Genomic DNA, 21,416 nt, shown 5'->3' on the forward strand with positions numbered 1-21,416 from the left:
GGTAATGGCTCCCATTTTTATAGTCTTTGGTATGACTCGGCCGGGGTTTGAACTCGGGGCGGACGCTCTAACCACTAGACCACCGAGCAGGTCATGGTCCTACTTTAGAGGAGGGGCTGGGACGAAGGAGGGAGGAGGGAGGAGGGAGGCTGAGCAAAAGACAGACTATTTATCCGATTGTGATATTAGCAAAAAAAAACAACGGAATGTTGTGGTTAAATCTTGAAAAAGGCAGTAATACAGCATCGATCACAAAAGAAACCCATTGGGAAAGTAACCTGTGATCAAAAGACAAAATAATACAATACAAACGCCCTGACCCTCCACCGGATATACCAACTTATATGACTCTAAGGTGCAACATTACTTTGAAAAAGTTAGCATGCTAACGTTAGCAAATAAGTTTTTCCTGCCCTGTGGCCTACCTGTGAACAGTAGTTTGGTTTTGTTCCAGGAGACGGCAAAGACCCTCAACCAATCAGAGGCGGAGGTCAAGGAAGACTTCCCTGACGCACCTGCTGACACTGGCCGGGGGGGGGGAGGGAGGGGTCAAAGGTCGCGACACCTGCTCCATCCCCTGTGACATCACCATCCGGCTGCTGCGGGATGAGAAACAGTCCATCTGTGGTAAAAAAAAAAAAAAAAGTTTGTTAGCATAGTTAGCTTTAGCACAGAAGAGTCCAAACATTCAATCTGTGGAAAAAAGAAAAAAAGTTTGTTAGCATAGTTAGCTTTAGCGCAGGGGATTCCAAACATTCAATCTGTGGTAAAAATATTTTAAAACGTTTGTTAGCATCGTTAGCTTTAGCACAGAGGAGTCCAAACATTCAATCTGTGGAAAAAAGAAAAAAAGTTTGTTAGCATAGTTAGCTTTAGCGCAGGGGATTCCAAACATTCAATCTGTGGTAAAAAATATTTTTAAAAGTTTGTTAGCGTCGTTAGCTTTAGCACAGAGTAGTCCAAACATTCAATCTGTGGTTAAAAAAATAAAAATAAAATAAATGTTAGCATTGTTAGCTTTAGCACAGGGGAGTACAAACATTCAATCTGTGGAAAAAAGAAAAAAAGTTTGTTAGCATAGTTAGCTTTAGCGCAGGGGATTCCAAACATTCAATCTGTGGTAAAAATATTTTTAAAAGTTTGTTAGCGTCGTTAGCTTTAGCACAGAGGAGTCCAAACATTCAATCTGTGGTAAAAAAAAATAAAAAAAAAATAAAAATGTGAGCATCGTTAGCTTTAGCACAGGGGAGTACAAACATTCAATCTGTGGTAAAAAGAAAAAAAAGTTTGTTAGCATTGTTAGCTTTAACACAAGGGAGTCCATACTTTCAATCTATGGTTTAAAAAAAAGTATGTTAGCATTGTTAGCTTTGGCACAGGAGAGTCCAAACATTCAATCTGTGGTTAAAAAATAAAAATAAAAAAGTTTGTTAGCATCATTAGCTTTAACACAGGGGAGTCCAAACATTCAATCTGTGGTAAAAAGAAAAAAAAGTTTGTTAGCATAGTTAGCTTTAGCACAGGGGAGTCCAAACATTTAAGCTGTGGTAAAAAATAAAATAAAAAGTTTGTTAGCATTGTTAGCTTTAGCACAGGGGAGTCCAAACATTCAAGCTGTGGTAAAAAAATAAAAAAATAAAAAAACAAAAAGTTTGTTAGCACCGTTAGCTTTAACACAAGGGAGTCCATACTTTCAATCTATGGTTAAAAAAAAAGTATGTTAGCATTGTTAGCTTTGGCACAGGAGAGTCCAAACATTCAATCTGTGGTTAAAAAATAAAAATAAAAAAGTTTGTTAGCATCATTAGCTTTAACACAGGGGATTCCAAACATTCAATCTGTGGTAAAAAAAACAACAAAAAACTTAGTTAGCATTGTTAGCTTTAGCACAGGGGAGTCCAAACATTTAAGCTGTGGTAAAAAATAAAATAAAAAGTTTGTTAGCATTGTTAGCTTTAGCACAGGGGAGTCCAAACATTCAAGCTGTGGTAAAAAATAAAGTAAAAAGTTTGTTAGCATTGTTAGCTTTAGCACAAGGGAGTCTAAACATTCAAGCTGTGGTAAAAAATAAAATAAAAACTTTGTTAGCATCGTTAGCTTTAGCACAGGGGAGTCCAAACATTCAAGCTGTGGTAAAAAATAAAATAAAAAGTTTGTTAGCATTGTTAGCTTTAGCACAGTGGAGTCCAAACATTCAAGCTGTGGTAAAAAATAAAATAAAAAGTTTGTTAGCATTGTTAGCTTTAGCACAGGGGATTCCAAACATTCAATCTGTAGTAAAAAACAACAACTTTGTTAGCATCGTTAGCTTTAGCACAGGAAGTCCAAACATTCAAGTTGTGGTAAAAAATAAAATAAAAACTTTGTTAGCATCGTTAGCTTTAGCACAGGAAGTCCAAACATTCAAGCTGTGGTAAAAAATAAAATAAAAAGTTTGTTAGCATTGTTAGCTTTAGCACAGGGGAGTCTAAACATTCAATCTGTGGTAAAAAGGAAAAAAAGTTTGTTAGCATAGTTAGCTTTAGCCCAGGGGATTCCAAACATTCAATCTGTAGTAAAAAAAAAAAAAAACTTTGTTAGCATCGTTAGCTTTAGCACAGGGGATTCCAAACATTCAATCTGTAGTAAAAAAAAACAACTTTGTTAGCATCGTTAGCTTTAGCACAGGAAGTCCAAACATTCAAGCTGTGGTAAAAAATAAAATAAAAACTTTGTTAGCATCGTTAGCTTTAGCACAGGAAGTCCAAACATTCAAGCTGTGGTAAAAAATTAAATAAAAAGTTTGTTAGCATTGTTAGCTTTAGCACAGGGGATTCCAAACATTCAATCTGTGGTAAAAAACAACAACTTTGTTAGCATCATTAGCTTTAGCACAGGGGAGTCCAAACATTCAAGCTGTGGTAAAAAATAAAATAAAAAGTTTGTTAGCATCGTTAGCTTTAGCACAGGGGAGTCCAAACATTCAAGCTGTGGTAAAAAATAAAATAAAAAGTTTGTTAGCATTGTTAGCTTTAGCACAGGGGAGTCTAAACATTCAAGCTGTGGTTAAAAGAAAAAAGAGTTTGTTAGCATCATTAGCTTTAGCACAGTGGAGTCCAAACATTCAATTTGTGGTAAAAAAAAAAAAAAAAAAAAGTTTGTTAGCATCGTTAGCTTTAACACAGGGGTGTCTAAACTTTCAATCTGTGGTTAAGAAAAAAACAAAACAAAACGTTTGTTAGCATCGTTAGCTTTAGCACAGGGGAGTCCATACTTTCAATCTGTGGTTAAAAAAAAAGTATGTTAGCATTGTTAGCTTTGGCACAGGAGAGTCCAAACATTCAATATGTGTTAAAAAAAAAAAAAAAAAAAAAAGTTTGTTAGCATCATTAGCTTTAACACAGGAGGGGAGTCTAAACATTCAAGCTGTGGTAAAAAATAAAATAAAAACTTTGTTCGCATCGTTAGCTTTAGCACAGGGGAGTCTAAACATTCAAGCTGTGGTAAAAAATTAAATAAAACGTTTGTAGCATTGTTAGCTTTAGCACAGGGGAGTCTAAACACTCAAGCTGTGGTTAAAAGAAAAAAGAGTTTGTTAGCATCATTAGCTTTAGCACAGGGGAGTCCAAACATTCAAGCTGTGGTAAAAAATAAAATAAAAAGTTTGTTAGCATTGTTAGCTTTAGCACAGGGGATTCCAAACATTCAATCTGTAGTAAAAAACAACAACTTTGTTAGCATCGTTAGCTTTAGCACAGGAAGTCCAAACATTCAAGCTGTGGTAAAAAATAAAATAAAAAGTTTGTTAGCATTGTTAGCTTTAGCACAGGGGATTCCAAACATTCAATCTGTAGTAAAAAACAACAACTTTGTTAGCATCGTTAGCTTTAGCACAGGGGAGTCCAAACATTCAAGCTGTGGTAAAAAATAAAATAAAAAGTTTGTTAGCATTGTTAGCTTTAGCACAGGGGAGTCTAAACATTCAAGCTGTGGTTAAAAGAAAAAAAGAGTTTGTTAGCATCATTAGCTTTAGCACAGCGGAGTCCAAACATTCAATTTGTGGTAAAAAAAATAAAAAAAATAAGTTTGTTAGCATCGTTAGCTTTAACACAGGGGTGTCTAAACTTTCAATCTGTGGTTAAGAAAAAAACAAAACAAAATGTTTGTTACCATCGTTAGCTTTAGCACAGGGGAGTCCATACATTCAATCTGTGGTTAAAAAAAAAAGTATGTTAGCATTGTTAGCTTTGGCACAGGAGAGTCCAAACATTCAATATGTGTTAAAAAAAAAAAAAAAAAAAAAGTTTGTTAGCATCATTAGCTTTAGCACAGTGGAGTCCAAACATTCAACTTGTGGTAAAAAAAAAAAAAAAAAAGTTTGTTAGCATCGTTAGCTTTAGCACAGGGGAGTACAAACATAATTTTTTTCAAATTGTACTATGACTTCTTTTTCAAATAAAACCCTATTTTTATGATTAAAAAAACTCCAGAAAATATGTAATATTTTCCCCCCAAAAAATATTTCAAAGTGTAATATTTGATGTGAAGTCATTGGAGCCTTAAATATGTCAATACTTCATAACATTACTTTTTGATTCATTACTATTTTTTGAGCAATGACAGGTTCAAAAAAAAAAAAAAAATCACACTAAAAGTTATCCGCTACCCAAAAAGGTTAAAAAAGTGTGTGTGTGTGTGTGTGTGTGTGTGTGTGTGTGTGTGTGTGTGTGTGTGTGTGCAGGCCAGCTGCAGCAGTCGTTGTTGGCGTTCGGCCGCAGCAGCAGGAAGTTGATGCGTGACGTGATGGAAGAACAGCAGCGAGCTCTGGACGTCCTCACCAGTCAGGTAAGGACCCAGGACAGGTAGCGTCCTCCTGAGAATGTGAGAGGTAAGGACCCAGGACAGATGGCGTCCTCCTGAGAATGTGAAAGGTAAAGACCCAGGACAGGTAGCGTCCTCCTGATTTTTAAAGTGGAACAACATTGATTTTGATACATTATTATTCTAAAAACTTATAGTTTTTTTAAATGCCTCACAATTTGGGGGATCCAAAGCGGATTCCACTCGAAAAATGTTAAAATAATATTTTAACATTATAATTATTTTTTTTTACTTTTAACGCCAAAATCTCAAGATCAACGTCAGATCTATCCAGTGATTATAACTTTTTATTTGTTCATGTTTTTGTTTTATGCCTTTTTTCTCAAAGAAAAACATGTTTTTTCATATGGAAAACACATCAAATATGCAATATTTTCCTCAAAAAATATTTCAAAGGGAAATAGTTGATTTAATTAGAGCTGTGAATAGATCAATAATAACAACATTGGTTTTGATTCATTATTATTATTTTTCTTTTAAAAAAATTCCACTAAAATTATCGGGGACCTAAAACGGACCCCACTCATAAAAGTGTTAAAAATAAGCCATACATGTTTGTTTTTTTTACTTTCAACGCTTTAGTCTCTAGATCAACTTCAGATTTATCCGCCAATTTTAGGTTTTTAGTATTTTTGCATGTTTTTGTTTTATGTCTTTTTTGTTGAAGAAAATCACGCTTTTTCATATGGAAAATACATCAAATACACAATATTTTCCATAAAAAATATTTTGATACATTATTATTATTATTGTAATTATTGTTATTAAAAACATTTTTTAAATCCCACAAAATTTGGGGGAATCCAAAACGGAATCCACTCAATTTTTTTTAAATAATATTTCAATATTATAATTTAATAACGCCTAAATCTCAAGATCAACTATTCGTTGATTATACTTTTTTGTTCATGTTTTTGTTTTATGCTCTTTTTGTCAAAGAAAAACATGTTTTTCATATGGAAAAACACATAAAAATGCAATATTTTCCTCAAAAAATATTTTGATACATTATTATTCTAAAAAACGTATAGTTTTTTTAAATGCCTCACAATTTGGGGGATCCAAAGCGGATTCCACTCGAAAAATGTTAAAATAATATTTTAACATTATAATTTTTTTTTTTTTACTTTTAACGCCAAAATCTCAAGATCAACGTCAGATCTATCCAGTGATTATAACTTTTTATTTGTTCATGTTTTTGTTTTATGCCTTTTTTGTCAAAGAAAAACATGTTTTTCATATGGAAAACACATCAAATATGCAATATTTTCCTAAAAAAATATTTCAAAGTGAAATATTTGATTTAATTAGAGCTGTGAATAGATCAATAATAACAACATTGGTTTTGACTCATTATTATTATTATTATTATTTTTTTAAATCCCACTAAAAACGGACCCCACTCATAAAAGTGTTAAAAATAAGCCATGAATATATATATTTTTTTTACTTTTTTTTTGTTCATGTTTTTGTTTTATGCCCTTTTTGTCAAGGAAAAACATGTTTTTCATATGGAAAACACATAAAAAAATGCAATATTTTCCTGAAAAAATATTTTGATACATTATTATTCTAAAACAAGTTTTTGTTTTGTTTAATCCCACAAAAGTTTGGGGGATCCAAAGCGGAATCCACTTAAAATGTTTTTAATAATATTTTAATATTATAATTTAATAACCCCTAAATCTCAAGATCAACTATTCGTTGATTATACTTTTTTTTTTTTGTTCAAGTTTTTGTTTTATGCCCTTTTTGTCAAAAAAACCCAACATGTTTTTCATATGGAAAACACATCAAATATGCAATATTTTCCTCAAAAAATATTTCAAAGTGAAATATTTGATTTAGCCCTGCGATGAGGTGGCGACTTGTCCAGGGTGTACCCCGCCTTTCGCCCGATTGTAGCTGAGATAGGCTCCAGCGCCCCCCGCGACTAGAAAATGGATGGATGGATATTTGATTTAACTAGAGCTGTGAACAGATCAATAATAACAACATTGGTTTTGATTCATTATTATTATTTTTATTTAAAAATCCCACTAAAATTATTGGGGACCTAAAACGGACCCCACTCATAAAAGTGTTAAAAATAATCCATAAATATATATATTTTTTTGTTCATGTTTTTGTTTTATGCCCTTTTTGTCAAAGAAAAACATGATTTTCATATGGAAAACACATACAAAATGCAATATTTTCCTCAAAAAATATTTTGATACATTATTATTCTAAAAAAAGTTATTTTTTTAAATTCCCACAAAAATTTTGGGGGATCCAAAGCGGAATCAACTCAAAATGTTTTTAATAATATTTTAATATTATATCAAAAAATATTTCAAAGTGGATTAGTGGCCAATTTTAGGTTTTTAGTATTTTTTCATGTTTTTGTTTTAGAAAATCACGCTTTTTCATATGGAAAACACATCAAATATACAATATTGTTCTTAAAAAATATTTTGATACATTATTATTCTAAATAAAAATCTTTTTTTTTAAATCCCACAAAATTTGGAGGGATCTCAAAATGTTTTTAATAATATTTTAATATTATAATTTTTTTTTTTTACTTTCAACGCCTAAATCTCAAGATCAACTATTCATTGATTATACTTTTTTTTTTGGTTCATGTTTTTGTTTTATGCCCTTTTTGTCAAAGAAAAACATGTTTTTCATATGGAAAACACATCAAATATGCAATATTTTCCTCAAAAAATATTTCAAAGTGAAATAGTTGATTTCATTAGAGCTGTGAATAGATCAATAATAACAACATTGGTTTTGATTCATTATTATTATTTTTCTTTTTAAAAAATTCCACTAAAATTATCGGGGACCTAAAACGGACCCCACTCATAAAAGTGTTAAAAATAAGCCATAAATATATATTTTTTTACTTTCAACGCTTCAGTCTCTAGATCAACTTCAGATTTATCCGCCAATTTTAGGTTTTTAGTATTTTTGCATGTTTTTGTTTTATGTCTTTTTTGTTGAAGAAAATCACGCTTTTTCATATGGAAAATACATCAAATACACAATATTTTCCATAAAAAATATTTTGATACATTATTATTATTATTGTAATTATTGTTATTAAAAACATTTTTTAAATCCCACAAAATTTGGGGGAATCCAAAACGGAATCCACTCAAATTTTTTAAAATAATATTTCAATATTATAATTTAATAACGCCTAAATCTCAAGATCAACTATTCGTTGATTATACTTTTTGTTCATGTTTTTGTTTTATGCTCTTTTTGTCAAAGAAAAACATGTTTTTCATATGGAAAAACACATAAAAATGCAATATTTTCCTCAAAAAATATTTTGATACATTATTATTCTAAAAACGTATAGTTTTTTTAAATGCCTCACAATTTGGGGGATCCAAAGCGGATTCCACTCGAAAAATGTTAAAATAATATTTTAACATTATAATTTTTTTTTTTACTTTTAACGCCAAAATCTCAAGATCAACGTCAGATCTATCCAGTGATTATAACTTTTTATTTGTTCATGTTTTTGTTTTATGCCTTTTTTGTCAAAGAAAAATATGTTTTTTCATATGGAAAACACATCAAATATGCAATATTTTCCTCAAAAAATATTTCAAAGTGAAATAGTTGATTTAATTAGAGCTGTGAATAGATCAATAATAACAACATTGGTTTTGATTCATTACTATTATTTTTCTTTTTAAAAAATTCCACTAAAATTATCGGGGACCTAAAACGGACCCCACTCATAAAAGTGTTAAAAATAAGCCATACATGTTTGGTTTTTTTACTTTCAACGCTTTAGTCTCTAGATCAACTTCAGATTTATCCGCCAATTTTAGGTTTTTAGTATTTTTGCATGTTTTTGTTTTATGTCTTTTTTGTTGAAGAAAATCACGCTTTTTCATATGGAAAATACATCAAATACACAATATTTTCCATAAAAAAATATTTTGATACATTATTATTATTATTGTAATTATTGTTATTAAAAACATTTTTTAAATCCCACAAAATTTGGGGGAATCCAAAACGGAATCCACTCAAATTTTTAAAAATAATATTTCAATATTATAATTTAATAACGCCTAAATCTCAAGATCAACTATTTGTTGATTATACTTTTTTTTGTTCATGTTTTTGTTTTATGCTCTTTTTGTCAAAGAAAAACATGTTTTTCATATGGAAAAACACATAAAAATGCAATATTTTCCTCAAAAAATATTTTGATACATTATTATTATTATTGTTATTATTATTATTAAAAACATTTTTTAAATTCCACAAAATTTGGGGGAATCCAAAGCGGAATCCACTCAAATTTTTAAAAATAATATTTTAATATTATAATTTAATAACGCCTAAATCTCAAGATCAACTATTCGTTGATTATACTTTTTTTTTGTTCATGTTTTTGTTTTATGCCCTTTTTGTCAAAGAAAAACATGTTTTTCATATGGAAAAACACATAAAAAATGCAATATTTTCCTCAAAAAATATTTTATATATATATATATTTTTTTAAATCCCACAAAATTTTGGTAGATCCAAAGCCGAATCCACTCAAAATGTTTTTAATACATAATTATTATAATTTTCTTTCAACGCCTAAATCTCAAGATCAACTATTTGTTGATTATAACTTTTTTACATGTTTTTCATATGGAAAACACATAAAAAATGCAATATTTTCCTCCAAAAAGTGAAATATTTGATTTAACTAGAGCTGTGAACAGAACAACATTGATTTTGATTCATTATTATTATTATTTTTATTTAAAAAAAAATCCCACTAAAATTATTGGGGACCTAAAACGGACCCCACTCATAAAAGTGTTAAAAATAAGCCATAAATATTTTATTTTTTTAACTTTCAACGCTTCAATCTGTAGATCAACTTCAGATTTATCCGCCAATTTTAGGTTTTTAGTATTTTTTCATGATTTTGTTTTATGCCTTTTTTGTCAAAGAAAAACATGTTTTTCATATGGAAAACACATCAAATATGCAATATTTTCCTCAAAAAATATTTCAAAGTGAAATAGTTGATTTAATTAGAGCTGTGAATAGATCAATAATAACAACATTGGTTTTGATTCATTATTATTATTTTTCTTTTTAAAAAATTCCACTAAAATTATTGGGGACCTAAAACGGACCCCACTCATAAAAGTGTTAAAAATAAGCCATAAATATATATTTTTTTACTTTCAACGCTTCAGTCTCTAGATCAACTTCAGATTTATCCGCCAATTTTAGGTTTTTAGTATTTTTGCATGTTTTTGTTTTATGTCTTTTTTGTTGAAGAAAATCACGCTTTTTCATATGGAAAACACATCAAATACACAATATTTTCCATAAAAAATATTTTGATACATTATTATTATTATTGTAATTATTGTTATTAAAAACATTTTTTAAATCCCACAAAATTTGGGGGAATCCAAAACGGAATCCACTCAAATTTTTTTAAATAATATTTTAATATTATAATTTAATAACGCCTACATTTCAAGATCAACTATTCGTTGATTATACCTTTTTTTGTTCATGTTTTTGTTTTATGCCCTTTTTGCCAAAGAAAAACATGTTTTTCAAATGGAAAAACACATAAAAATGCAATATTTTCCTCAAAAAATATTTTGATACATTATTATTATTATTGTTATTATTATTATTAAACTTTTTTTTTTAATCCCACAAAATTTGGGGGAATCCAAAGCGGAATCCGCTCAAATTTTTTTAAATGATATTTTAATATTATAATTTAATAACGCCTAAATCTCAAGATCAACTATTTGTTGATTATACTTTATTAAACTTATATGTTTTTGTTTTATGCCCTTTTTGTCAAAGAAAAACATTTTTTTTATATGGAAAAACACATAAAAAATGCAATATTTTCCTCAAAAAGTATTTTATATATATATATATATATATATATATATATATATATATATATATATATATATATATATATATATATATATTTTTTTTTTTTTTTTTTAAATCCCACAAAATTTTGGTAGATCCAAAGCTGAATCCACTCAAAATGTTTTTAATACATAATTATTATAATTTTCTTTCAACGCCTAAATCTCAAGATCAACTATTTGTTGATTATAACTTTTTTACATGTTTTTCATATGGAAAACACATAAAAAATGCAATATTTTCCTCCAAAAAGTGAAATATTTGATTTAACTAGAGCTGTGAACAGAACAACATTGATTTTGATTCATTATTATTATTATTATTATTATTTTTATTTAAAAAAAAATCCCACTAAAATTATTGGGGACCTAAAACGGACCCCACTCATAAAAGTGTTAAAAATAAGCCATAAATATTTTATTTTTTTTACTTTCAACGCTTCAATCTGTAGATCAACTTCAGATTTATCCGCCAATTTTAGGTTTTTAGCATTTTTTCATGTTTTTGTTTTATACCTTTTTTGTTAAAGAAAATCACGCTTTTTCATATGGAAAACACATCAAATATACAATATTTTCCTTAAAAAATATTTTGATACATTATTATTGTAAAAAAACAAAATTTTTTTAATCCCACAAAATTTTGGGGGATCCAAAGCGGAATCCAATCAAAATGTTTTTAATAATATTTTAATATTATAATTTTTTTTTAAACTTTCAACGCCTAAATCTCAAGATCAACTCTTTGTTGATTATACTTTCTTTTTTGTTCATGTTTTTGTTTTATGCCCTTTTTGTCAAAGAAAAACACGTTTTTCATATGGAAAAACACATAAAATATGCAATATTTTCCTCAAAAAACATTTCGAAGTGGATTATTTGATTTAACTAGAGCTGTGAATACATCAATAATAACAAAAAATCCCACTAAAATTATTGGGGACCTAAAACGGACCCCACTCATAAAAGTGTTAAAAATAAGCCATAAATATATATATTTTTTACTTTCAACGCTTCAATCTCTAGATCAACTTCAGATTTATCCACCAATTTTAGGTTTTTAGTATTTTTTCATGTTTTAGTTTTATGCATTTTTTGTTAAAGAAAATCATGCTTTTTAATATGGAAAACACATCAAATATACAATATTTTCCTTCAAAAATATTTCGATACTTTATTATTATAATAAAAAAAAAAAGTTTAAATCCCACAAAATTTTGGGGGATCCACTCAAAATGTTTTTAAAAATATTATAATTTTTATTTTTTTTACTTTCAACGCCTAAATCTCAAGATCAACTATTTGTTGATTACACTTTTTTTTGTTGTTGTTCATGTTTTTGTTTTATGCCCTTTTTGTCAAAGAAAAACATGTTTTTCATATGGAAAACACATAAAAAATCCAATATTTTCCTCAAAAAATATTTTGATACATTATTATTCCAAAAAAAGTTTTTTTTTTTTAAATCCCACAAAATTCTGGGGGATCCAAAGCGGAATCCACTCAAAAACATTTTAATATAATTTTAATATTTTAATTATTATTTTCTTTCAACGCTTAAATCTCAAGATCAACTATTTGTTGATTATAACTTTTTTACATGTTTTTCATATGGAAAACACATACAAAATGCAATATTTTCCTCCAAAAAGTGAAATATTTGATTTAACTAGAGCTGTGAACAGAACAACATTGATTTTGATTCATTATTATTATTATTATTATTTTTATTTAAAAAAAAATCCCACTAAAATTATTGGGGACCTAAAACGGACCCCACTCATAAAAGTGTTAAAAATAAGCCATAAATATTTTTTTTTTTTACTTTCAACGCTTCAATCTGTAGATCAACTTCAGATTTATCCGCCAATTTTAGGTTTTTAGTATTTTTTCATGTTTTTGTTTTATGCCTTTTTTGTTAAAGAAAATCACGCTTTTTCATATGGAAAACACATCAAATATACAATATTTTCCTTAAAAAATATTTTGATCCATTATTATTGTAAAAAAAACAATTTTTTTTTAATCCCACAAAATTTTGGGGGATCCAAAGCGGAATCCACTCAAAATGTTTTTAATAATATTTTAATATTATAACTTTTTTTTAACTTTCAACGCCTAAATCTCAAGATCAACTCTTTGTTGATTATACTTTCTTTTTTGTTCATGTTTTTGTTTTATGCCCTTTTTGTCAAAGAAAAACATGTTTTTCATATGGAAAAACACATAAAATATGCAATATTTTCCTCAAAAAACATTTCGAAGTGGGTTATTTGATTTAAGTAGAGCTGTGAATAGATCAATAATAACAAAAAATCCCACTAAAATTATTGGGGACCTAAAACGGACCCCACTCATAAAAGTGTTAAAAATAAGCCATAAATATATATATTTTTTACTTTCAACGCTTCAATCTCTAGATCAACTTCAGATTTATCCGCCAATTTTAGGTTTATAGAATTGTTTCATGTTTTTGTTTTATGCATTTTTTTGTTAAAGAAAATCATGCTTTTTAATATGGAAAACACATCAAATATACAATATTTTCCTTAAAAAATATTTTGATACACTATTATTATAAAAAAATTTTTTTTTTTTAAATCCCACAAAATTTTGGGGGATCTACTCAAAATGTTTTAAATAATATTATAATTTTTTTTTTTTTTACTTCCAACGCCTAAATCTCAAGATCAACTATTTGTTGATTTAACTTTTTTTTGTTGTTGTTCATGTTTTTGTTTTATGCCCTTTTTGTCAAAGAAAAACATGTTTTTCATATGGAAATCACATAAAAAATCCAATATCTTCCTAAAAAAATATTTTGATACATTATTATTCCAAAAAAAGTTTTTTTTTTTTTAAATCCCACAAAATTCTGGGGGATCCAAAGCGGAATCCACTCAAAAACATTTTAATATAATTTTGATATTTTAATTATTATTTTCTTTCAACGCTTAAATCTCAAGATCAACTATTTGTTGATTATAACTTTTTTACATGTTTTTCATATGGAAAACACATACAAAATGCAATATTTTCCTCCAAAAAGTGAAATATTTGATTTAACTAGAGCTGTGAACAGAACAACATTGATTTTGATTCATTATTATTATTATTATTATTATTTGTATTCTCCTCTCTGAGCTGCCACCTTAACGTGGTAGAGGAGTTTGCGTGTCCCAATGATCCTAGGAGCTATGTTGTCTGGGGGCTTCTATGCCCCCTGGTAGGGTCTCCCAAGGCAAACTGGTCCTAGGTGAGGGATCAGACAAAGAGCAGCTCGAAGACCTCTATGAAGAACACGAACAAGGAACCCAGATTTCCCTCGCCCGGACGCGGGTCACCGGGGCCCTCCTCTGGAGCCAGGCCCGGAGGTGTGGCACGATGGCGAGCGCCTGGTGGCCGGGCCTGTCCCCATGGGGCCCGGCCGGGCACAGCCCGAAGAGGCAACGTGGGTCCCCCCTCCAATGGGCTCACCACCCATAGCAGGGGTCATAGAGGTCGGGTGCGATGTGAGCTGGGCGGAAGCCGAAGGCAGGGCACTTGGCGGTCCGATCCTCGGCTACAGAAGCTAGCTCTTGGGACGTGGAACGTCACCTCGCTGGGGGGGAAGGAGCCTGAGCTAGTGCGTGAGGTGGAGAAGTTCCGGCTAGATATAGTCGGACTCACTTCGACGCACAGCAAGGGCTCTGGAACCAGTTCTCTTGACAGGGGCTGGACTCTCTTCCACTCTGGCGTTGCCAGCAATGAGAGGCGACGGGCTGGGGTGGCAATTCTTGTTTCCCCTCGGCTCAAAGCCTGCACGTTGGAGTTCAACCCGGTGGACGAGAGGGTAGCCTCCCTCCGCCTTCGGGTGGGGGGACGGGTCCTGACTGTTGTTTGCGCTTACGCGCCCAACGGCAGTTCAGATTACCCACCCTTTTTGGATTCACTCGAGGGAGTACTGGAGAGTGCTCCCCCGGGTGATTCCCTCGTTCTACTGGGGGACTTCAACGCTCATGTTGGCAACGACAGTGAAACCTGGAGAGGCGTGATTGGGAAGAATGGCCGCCCGGATCTGAACCCGAGTGGTGTTTTGTTATTGGACTTTTGTGCTCGTCACGGATTGTCAATAACAAACACCATGTTCAAACATAAGGGTGTCCATATGTGCACTTGGCACCAGGACACCCTAGGCCGCAGTTCCATGATCGACTTTGTAGTTGTGTCATCGGATTTGCGGCCTCATGTTTTGGACACTCGGGTGAAGAGAGGGGCGGAGCTTTCTACCGATCACCACCTGGTGGTGAGTTGGCTGCGATGGTGGGGGAGGATGCCGGACAGACCTGGCAGGCCCAAACGCATTGTGAGGGTTTGCTGGGAACGTCTAGCAGAGTCTCCTGTCAGAGAGAGTTTCAATTCCCACCTCCGGAAGAACTTTGAACATGTCACGAGGGAGGCGCTGGACATTGAGTCCGAGTGGACGATGTTCCGTACCTCTGTTGTCGGGGCGGCCGATTGGAGCTGTGGCCGCAGGGTAGTTGGTGCCTGTCGTGGCGGTAATCCTAGAACCCGTTGGTGGACACCGGCGGTGAGGGATGCCGTCAAGCTGAAGAAGGAGTCCTATCGGGTTCTTTTGGCTCATGGGACTCCTGACGCAGCAGACAGGTACCGACAGGCCAAGCGGTGTGCGGCTTCAGCGGTCGCGGAGGCAAAAACTCGGACATGGGAGGAGTTCGGTGAGGCCATGGAAAAAGACTTCCGGACGGCTTCGAAGCAATTCTGGACCACCATCCGCCGCCTCAGGAAGGGGAAGCAGTGCAGTGTCAACACCGTGTATGGTGGGGATGGTGCTCTGTTGACCTCGACTGCGGATGTTGTGGATCGGTGGAGAGAATACTTCGAAGACCTCCTCAATCCTACCAGCACGTCTTCCTATGAGGAAGCAGGGCCTGGGGAATCTGTGGTGGGCTCTCCTATTTCTGGGGCTGAGGTTGCCGAGGTAGTTAAAAAGCTCCTCGGTGGCAAGGCCCCGGGGGTGGATGAGATCCGCCCGGAGTTCCTTAAGGCTCTGGATGTTGTGGGGCTGTCTTGGTTGACAAGACTCTGCAACATCGCGTGGACATCGGGGGCGGTACCTCTGGATTGGCAGACCGGGGTGGTGGTTCCTCTCTTTAAGAAGGGGAACCGGAGGGTGTGTTCCAACTATCGTGGGATCACACTCCTCAGCCTTCCCGGTAAGGTCTATTCAGGTGTACTGGAGAGGAGGCTACGCCGGATAGTCGAACCTCGGATTCAGGAGGAACAGTGTGGTTTTCGTCCTGGTCGTGGAACTGTGGACCAGCTCTATACTCTGGGCAGGGTCCTTGAGGGTGCATGGGAGTTTGCCCAACCAGTCTACATGTGCTTTGTGGACTTGGAGAAGGCATTCGACCGTGTACCCCGGGAAGTCCTGTGGGGAGTGCTCAGAGAGTATGGGGTAACGGACTGTCTTATTGTGGCGGTTCGCTCCCTGTATAATCGGTGTCAGAGCTTGGTCCGCATTGCCGGCAGTAAGTCGGACACGTTTCCAGTGAGGGTTGGACTCCGCCAGGGCTGCCCTTTGTCACCGATTCTGTTCATAACCTTTATGGACAGAATTTCTAGGCGCAGTCAGGGCGTTGAGGGGATCTGGTTTGGTGGCTGCAGGATTAGGTCTCTGCTTTTTGCAGATGATGTGGTCCTGATGGCTTCATCTGGCCAAGATCTTCAGCTCTCACTGGATCGGTTCGCAGCCGAGTGTGAAGCGACTGGGATGAGAATCAGCACCTCCAAATCCGAGTCCATGGTTCTCGCCCGGAAAAGGGTGGAGTGCCATCTCCGGGTTGGGGAGGAGATCTTGCCCCAAGTGGAGGAGTTCAAGTACCTCGGAGTCTTGTTCACGAGTGAGGGAAGAGTGGATCGTGAGATCGACAGGCGGATCGGTGCGGCATCTTCAGTAATGCGGACGCTGTATCGATCCGTTGTGGTGAAGAAGGAGCTGAGCCAGAAGGCAAAGCTCTCGATTTACCGGTCGATCTACGTTCCCATCCTCACCTATGGTCATGAGCTTTGGGTCATGACCGAAAGGACAAGATCACGGGTACAAGCGGCCGAAATGAGTTTCCTCCGCCGGGTGGCGGGGCTCTCCCTTAGAGATAGGGTGAGAAGCTCTGCCATCCGGGGGGAGCTCAAAGTAAAGCCGCTGCTCCTCCATATCGAGAGGAGCCAGATGAGGTGGTTCGGGCATCTGGTCAGGATGCCACCCGAACGCCTCCCTCGGGAGGTGTTTCGGGCACGTCCGACCGGTAGGAGGCCACGGGGAAGACCCAGGACACGTTGGGAAGACTATGTCTCCCGGCTGGCCTGGGAACGCCTCGGGATCCACCGGGAGGAGCTGGACGAAGTGGCTGGGGAGAGGGAAGTCTGGGCTTCCCTGCTTAGGCTGCTGCCCCCGCGACCCGACCTCGGATAAGCGGAAGAAGATGGATGGATGGATGGATTATTTGTATTTAAAAAAAAATCCCACTAAAATTATTGGGGACCTAAAACGGACCTCACTCATAAAAGTGTTAAAAATAAGCCATAAATATTTTTTTTTTTTTACTTTCAACGCTTCAATCTCTAGATCAACTTCAGATTTATCTGCCAATTTTAGGTTTATAGAATTGTTTCATGTTTTTGTTTTATGCATTTTTTTGTTAAAGAAAATCACGCTTTTTCATATGGAAAACACATCAAATATACAATATTTTCCTTAAAAAATATTTTGATACACTATTATTATAAAAAAAAATTTTTTTTTAAATCCCACAAAATTTTGGGGGATCCACTCAAAATGTTTTTAATAATATTATAATTTTTTTATTTTTACTTTCAACGCCTAAATCTCAAGATAAACTATTTGTTGATTATACTTTTTTTTGTTGTTGTTCATGTTTTTGTTTTATGCCCTTTTTGTCAAAGAAAAACATGTTTTTCATATGGAAAACACATAAAAAAATCCAGTATTTTCCTAAAAAAATATTTTGATACATTATTATCCATCCATCCATTTTCTACCGCTTATTCCCTTTGGGGTCGCGGGGGGCGCTGGAGCCTATCTCAGCTACAATCGGGCGGAAGGCGGGGTACACCCTGGACAAGTCGCCACCTCATCGCAGGGCCAACACAGATAGACAGACAACATTCACACACTAGGGCCAATTTAGTGTTGCCAATCAACTTATCCCCAGGTGCATGAGGGAACCCACGCAGTCACGGGGAGGACATGCAAACTCCACACAGAAAGATCCCGAGCCCGGGATTGAACCCAAGACTACTCAGGACCTTCGTATTGTGAGGCAGATGCACTAACCCCTCTGCCACCGTGAAGCCCTATATATATGTGTATATATATATATATATATATATATATATAAATATATATATATGTATATGTATATATATATATATATACATATATATATATACATATATATACGTGTATATATATATATATATATATATATATACATACATACATACATATATATATATACACACATACATATATATACATACATACATACATATAAATAAACATATGTATATATATATATATATATACATACATACATACATACCAGTGACGTGCGGTCACTAGAGGCAGGTGAGGCCCCGCCTCATATTATTCCAAAATTATTATTATTTTTTTAAATCCCACAAAATTCTGGGGGATCCAAAGCGGAATCCACTCAAAATCATTTTAATATAATTTTAATATTTTAATTATTATTTTCTTTCAACGCTTAAATCTCAAGATCAACTATTTGTTGATTATAACTTTTTTACATGTTTTTCATATGGAAAACACATACAAAATGCAATATTTTCCTCCAAAAAGTGAAATATTTGATTTAACTAGAGCTGTGAACAGATCAATAATAACAATGTTGATTTTGATGCATTATTACATTTTGAGCAATGACAGTTTTAAAGAAAAAAAATCAGTTGTCATGTTTTTAGAGTCGACATTGCAACTTTTTCCTTCCCTTTTGTTCTTTTTTTCAAAATAGTATTTTTAGAATGAAGGTTAAAAAAATTAGCTTTGGGCCACACTTTGGCGCCCCCTGCTGGACACAGGTTGTAACCACATGCCATGACGTCACAGGTGTCAGAGGTGATGAACAAAGTGCAGGCGCTCAGCGCGGAGGTGCAGCGGAGCAACGCCGACATGTTCGCCGCCAAGCCTCCTCTATCGCACGGTAACACACGCCCACCAGCAGGGCGGCGCCACATTCCAGGTGAAAACAGGTCATGAAAAAAGGTCACCTGTGTTTATGTGTTGAGGGCGAGACTGCAGCGACATCAAGGACAGTCTGATGTCCCTGGTCCCCAAGATCCCCAGCGGGATTTACATCGTCAGCCCGGACGACTCGGACTCGTCCTTCGAGGTAACGCTCGTCCCGAGTCCTACACGCCAAGGAGCGCCGGCCTCACCTGCCACGCCCCCCTCAGGTCTTCTGCGAGATGGACTACATGGGCGGGGGATGGACGGTGATGCAGCGCAGGACCGAAGGCCTGGTGGACTTCAAGCGACCCTGGGCGGCCCACGTGGACGGCTTTGGACACCTTGCAGGTTTTGGGGTGTTTTCCAGGGTCTTTGCGGCTCTGCTGACACACGACAAGACAGGAAGTCAGGTCAGGACTCGAGAAACCAGGACTAGGGTCGGACTAGAGAAGGGGTGTCCAAACTTTTTCTACTGAGGGTCCGCAAACTTTGATATTTTTCATTCAAAAAAAAATAAAAAAAAAATTAATAAATATAATGAAACTTTTTAAAAACAGGTCACAGGTAAGAAAAGCTTTTCTGGTTAAATGAAGATGGCTTATGTACATTTTTTTTTAAATTGATTCTTACAATTTTTTTTTTTTAAGTAATAATTAATAAATAATATATTAATAATTATAATTATAATTGATTTTATTATCGTTTTGTTTTTTTAAATTATGAAGCGATTCAAATGTGAATCGATTTTTTTGTGCACCCCTATTAGATATATTTATATATATTAATATATATACAGTAGGCATATATACATCAATCAATCAATCAATCAATCTTTATTTATATAGCCCTAAATCACAAGTGTCTCAAAGGGCTGCACAAGCCACAACGACATCCTCGGTACAAAGCCCACATACATACCATTTGTCACAGTTTACCTGACACATGAAACGTGACACGTGGGGGAGGAGGGGTTGCACTATCCATTTTCGCAGTAGTGTTTTGGCATTAGAGTTTTGAATGTCTTAAAATGTGATTCGTGGAAATTCCATCTTTGACCACAGCATCAGTTGCTATGTAGAGGGCGCTATCCATCATTTTCAGCAAACTGCATTGCAAAGTAATTAAACCCCCCACCCAGGAATGGAGCCATATGAATCCCTTCCCTACTGTATTATTTACATATATATATATATATATATATATATATATATATATATATATATATATATATATATATATATATATATATATATATATATATATATATATATATATATGTATGTGTGGGGAAAAAAAAAAAAATCACAAGACTATTTCATCTCTACAGGCCTGTTTCATGAGGGGGGGTACCCTCAATCATCAGGAGATTTTAATGGGAGCATTCACATACCATGGTTTATATAGGGCACAGAGTGGGTGGGTACAGGCTGGCGTAGGGGCGTGGTGATTGGCTCATGTGTTACCTAGGAGGTGTTTCCGTCTGTGGCGGCATGCTGTTACAATTTCGCTGCGCTTGTTGAGGGATGACAGGTCTGGACGGTAAATAATAAACAGTTTCTCTTTCAAGCATAGGTTGCATCTTTTATTACCACTATTGTAAGGTGTGCTGGATACAAGAATTTGCCATGTTATTGAATATTCAACATTATTGTCTTTGAGGTCCCAAATGTGTTTGCTGAGTTCTGTGGTATTCCGCAGGTTTTGGTTCCTGAAAGAAGCCTTGTGATTGTTCCATCTGGTTTTGAATTCTCCCTCGGTTAATCCTACATATGTGTCGGATGTGTTAATGTCCTTGCGTATTACCTTAGATTGGTAGACAACTGATGTTTGTAAGCACCCCCCGTTGAGAGGGCAATCAGGTTTCTTTCGACAGTTACAGCCTTTGTTGGTTTTGGAGTCGCTCTGTCCGGGGGCCGACGGCTCATTTGCAATTGTTTTGTTGTGGTTTGAGATGATTTGTCATATATTGTTCATGCAGCTGTAGCTCAATTTAATGTTGTTCTTGTTGAATACTTTTCTTAGGGTGTTGTCTTTGGGAAAGTGTTTGTCAATCAGATTGAGGAATTTGTGTCCAATGTTAGTTGAGACGTTTTTGCTGTATGGGGGGTTGTACCAGATGATGTCGTTTCGTTTTCTGTTCTTTTTTGGCTGGTTTCCTGGCGTGGGTTCATAGGTGAGGGTGAAATTGTATCCGCTTTCATCAAGGGCTTTTTGGTACGGGGGGGTTGCTTGGTCAAATTCAGCTTTGCTAGATGACAGCATCGATAGCCTTTTATTAATTCCGGTAGGTATTATTTTCGTGTTGGTGGGTGGGTGGTTGCTGTCATGGTGCACGTATTGGAGTGTTGTGTTGGGTTTCG

General features: G+C 34.7%; 2 protein-coding genes across 2 annotated transcripts in view; one reads left to right on the forward strand and one right to left on the reverse strand.

The window, feature by feature from the left end:
* Positions 1-500, reverse strand: part of LOC133607855 (transcriptional coactivator YAP1-like) — a 70,661-nt gene extending 70,161 nt beyond the window's left edge. The window contains exon 1 of the mRNA XM_061962869.2: positions 426-500. The gene's annotated coding sequence lies outside the window, so the exon portion shown is untranslated. The remainder of the gene's footprint in view (positions 1-425) is intronic.
* Positions 1-21,416, forward strand: part of angptl5 (angiopoietin-like 5) — a 34,766-nt gene that overhangs the window by 2,233 nt on the left and 11,117 nt on the right. Inside the window, exons 2-6 of the mRNA XM_061962870.1 lie at positions 455-627; positions 4,721-4,824; positions 18,937-19,030; positions 19,116-19,219; positions 19,284-19,404. Coding sequence (XP_061818854.1) covers positions 4,771-4,824; positions 18,937-19,030; positions 19,116-19,219; positions 19,284-19,404 — 373 coding nt within the window. The 5' untranslated portion in view covers positions 455-627; positions 4,721-4,770. The remainder of the gene's footprint in view (positions 1-454; positions 628-4,720; positions 4,825-18,936; positions 19,031-19,115; positions 19,220-19,283; positions 19,405-21,416) is intronic.

The sequence above is a fragment of the Nerophis lumbriciformis genome, linkage group LG09 (assembly GCF_033978685.3).
Source record: "Nerophis lumbriciformis linkage group LG09, RoL_Nlum_v2.1, whole genome shotgun sequence".
NCBI lineage: Eukaryota > Metazoa > Chordata > Actinopteri > Syngnathiformes > Syngnathidae > Nerophis > Nerophis lumbriciformis.